Raw genomic sequence first — 2,184 nt, forward strand, 5'->3', positions numbered from 1 at the left:
TTCAAGGATGGACGTCTTGTTAGTTTCTTTAGGTATGTGTAAATCACCTACTGCCGACTGAACCCTTCATGAAACTGCTACACAAAACTTTAACCCCTTTATTGTTGGGTAACAATTCCCCCCTTTTCTTTATCCTTGCGAATTCTTTCGCAAAATTTCATATTGTTCATGTTTAAGAATTGTGAGTAGTACCCAAACTCTCCTAGTCAACTTGGTTAATTGGTACCAGAACATAAAGTTTACAATTATTAGTATTGTTACTGCTACTAATACTACAAGCAAAGGATGTATTAATAAGTGCAGCACTCAAGTTGCTGACGGTGAATACCCTATAAAAATATTCCACCAATGATGTTCTCCATCTTTCTTCACTCGTTCCAGGACGTGGTGTATTTCTTCAGCGTTGTGATGGACAGTTATCAGAGTTTTTTGTCCATCTTCTCGGACTTGCTTCAGCAGTCGTCTTAAGTCTTCATGTTGCACCAGTCTTTTCAGCAACACTGAGTTCATTCCAATAGGGGTAGGCCGCAGGTCATGATACAATGTATAGTTAGATTTTAGTAATTGATAAGATGTGATGGGAGCTAAATAAGTAAAATCGCATCCTGTGATAGTTACAAAATTACAGATACAAAGGTTAGAGTGATCATTCATATTTCTAGTAATGTTATCTACCAAAATGGAATTACAGGAAGTTCTTAGGCAAACACAGCCATTACCTATATATACAAGTACAGTTTTAGGTTTTTCGTCAGGATGTATCTCAAAGTGACAAACATTCTGTTCAGTGTCAAGACAGATGTCTTGAGCTCTGATGGTATTGCTTTCACAAATGAATCCTTGTTGCCCTTGCACAATGCATGTGCTAATGTCAATTGTTTGCCATTTATTCTCACTCTTTCGTGCCCACACTCTGTGTTCCAAGGGATACAGTGTAGTCCCATTGTGATTTAATCCTAATGCAATGATTGGATATATTGTGTATACCGAAGCATTGTGTATAGTTAACACAAAGGCTGTGACCATATCATTTTTGGGATCATAAGTAAAATTAACTAACTGCCACCAAGATTGGAATCTTTTTTCAAAATTATTTGCCTTATCCCGTATCACTTTCCGAATCTCATTGGGTAAAGTGCCTTCTTCACCTTCCTTTATAATCATAGCTGTTGTGGATTGAATCCACGATTGAGCTTGGATGCAGCTGAGAGCTAAAGAGATATTGTTTTGGGCTGCACCAAATGCATCTATAATGGACTGATGGTCTTTTTCATTTATGTTCTCCCACTGAGGTAATGTACGTGATAAAAGCCACTGTTCACTTCCCAGAGCCAAAAGGGAAGATCGTAAAGGATGTTCCAACTCGTTTAGGTCACTAGTTATTGTAACTAATTTATTCATTAGGACCTCAGAGTCTATATTATTTAGAATTCCCATTCCTGTTCCCATGATACCGGTAACATCCCTCTTCATTCGTTTTTCGGAGAAGATATTTCGTCTATGTAACCACATTGTCCACCCCATGTAAGAGGTTTTCAGAAATGGTGAACAGGCTGGCTGGATACTGGAGATGTTACTTTGCATTGACAATTCAACTCGTCTAAGGGATAGTGACGGGTTAAACAATATCTGCTGTTGTCCTGTATTCTGAATTACGTAAGGTCCAATTTCAAAAAATAGAGTATTTGGCATAGGTGGCGTTGTGCTAGATGAACTTGTTATCATGTTAGGGCTGGGAGTGATTGTTGTCAATGGTTCAATAATGCCCATTTTGAATTTAAATGTGAGTGCCATGTCACCTTTCTGAGTATTCCAGAGGCAAATTATAAAGACAGGCTGGGTTAATGCAAAATTGCTCCAGCATTCTAGTTTTTCATTTTTGAGGGCACAAAGATTCTTTGTGAGCACAGAATTATTAGTTCCTTCTACAGTAATTTGAGTTGCTTTCTCATGGATGGTTCCATTGGTCATTCGGCAACCTATTTGGATCCCTTCTCCGATTGTTCCCATCAAGAGGGGAGCCTCACTGTCCTTGTCCCAGCCCCACTCATGTTCTGAGTATATTTGCATTCCATGCATAACCACAGTAGCTAAATTTAAGTTCAAAGATGGTCCCATACTTCCTGTGGACTTAAGGTAGGCGTGAGACCATGGCCAACTTGGAGTGGAAGTGTTTACCATTTC

The 2,184-nt window shown here is 38.9% G+C and overlaps 1 protein-coding gene across 1 annotated transcript; it reads right to left on the reverse strand.

The window, feature by feature from the left end:
• Nucleotides 1-261: 261 nt before the first annotated feature.
• Nucleotides 262-1,725, reverse strand: LOC147525813 (uncharacterized; the record flags this gene model as incomplete). The annotated part of the gene is given in 1 exon segment (XM_086630967.1): nucleotides 262-1,725. A coding segment is annotated over 1 exon segment (1,464 nt), but the record flags the coding sequence as incomplete, so codon positions are not given.
• Nucleotides 1,726-2,184: the final 459 nt, after the last annotated feature.

This window comes from Tauraco erythrolophus, unplaced genomic scaffold (genome assembly GCF_009769465.1).
Source record: "Tauraco erythrolophus isolate bTauEry1 unplaced genomic scaffold, bTauEry1.pri scaffold_62_arrow_ctg1, whole genome shotgun sequence".
Taxonomy (NCBI): domain Eukaryota; kingdom Metazoa; phylum Chordata; class Aves; order Musophagiformes; family Musophagidae; genus Tauraco; species Tauraco erythrolophus.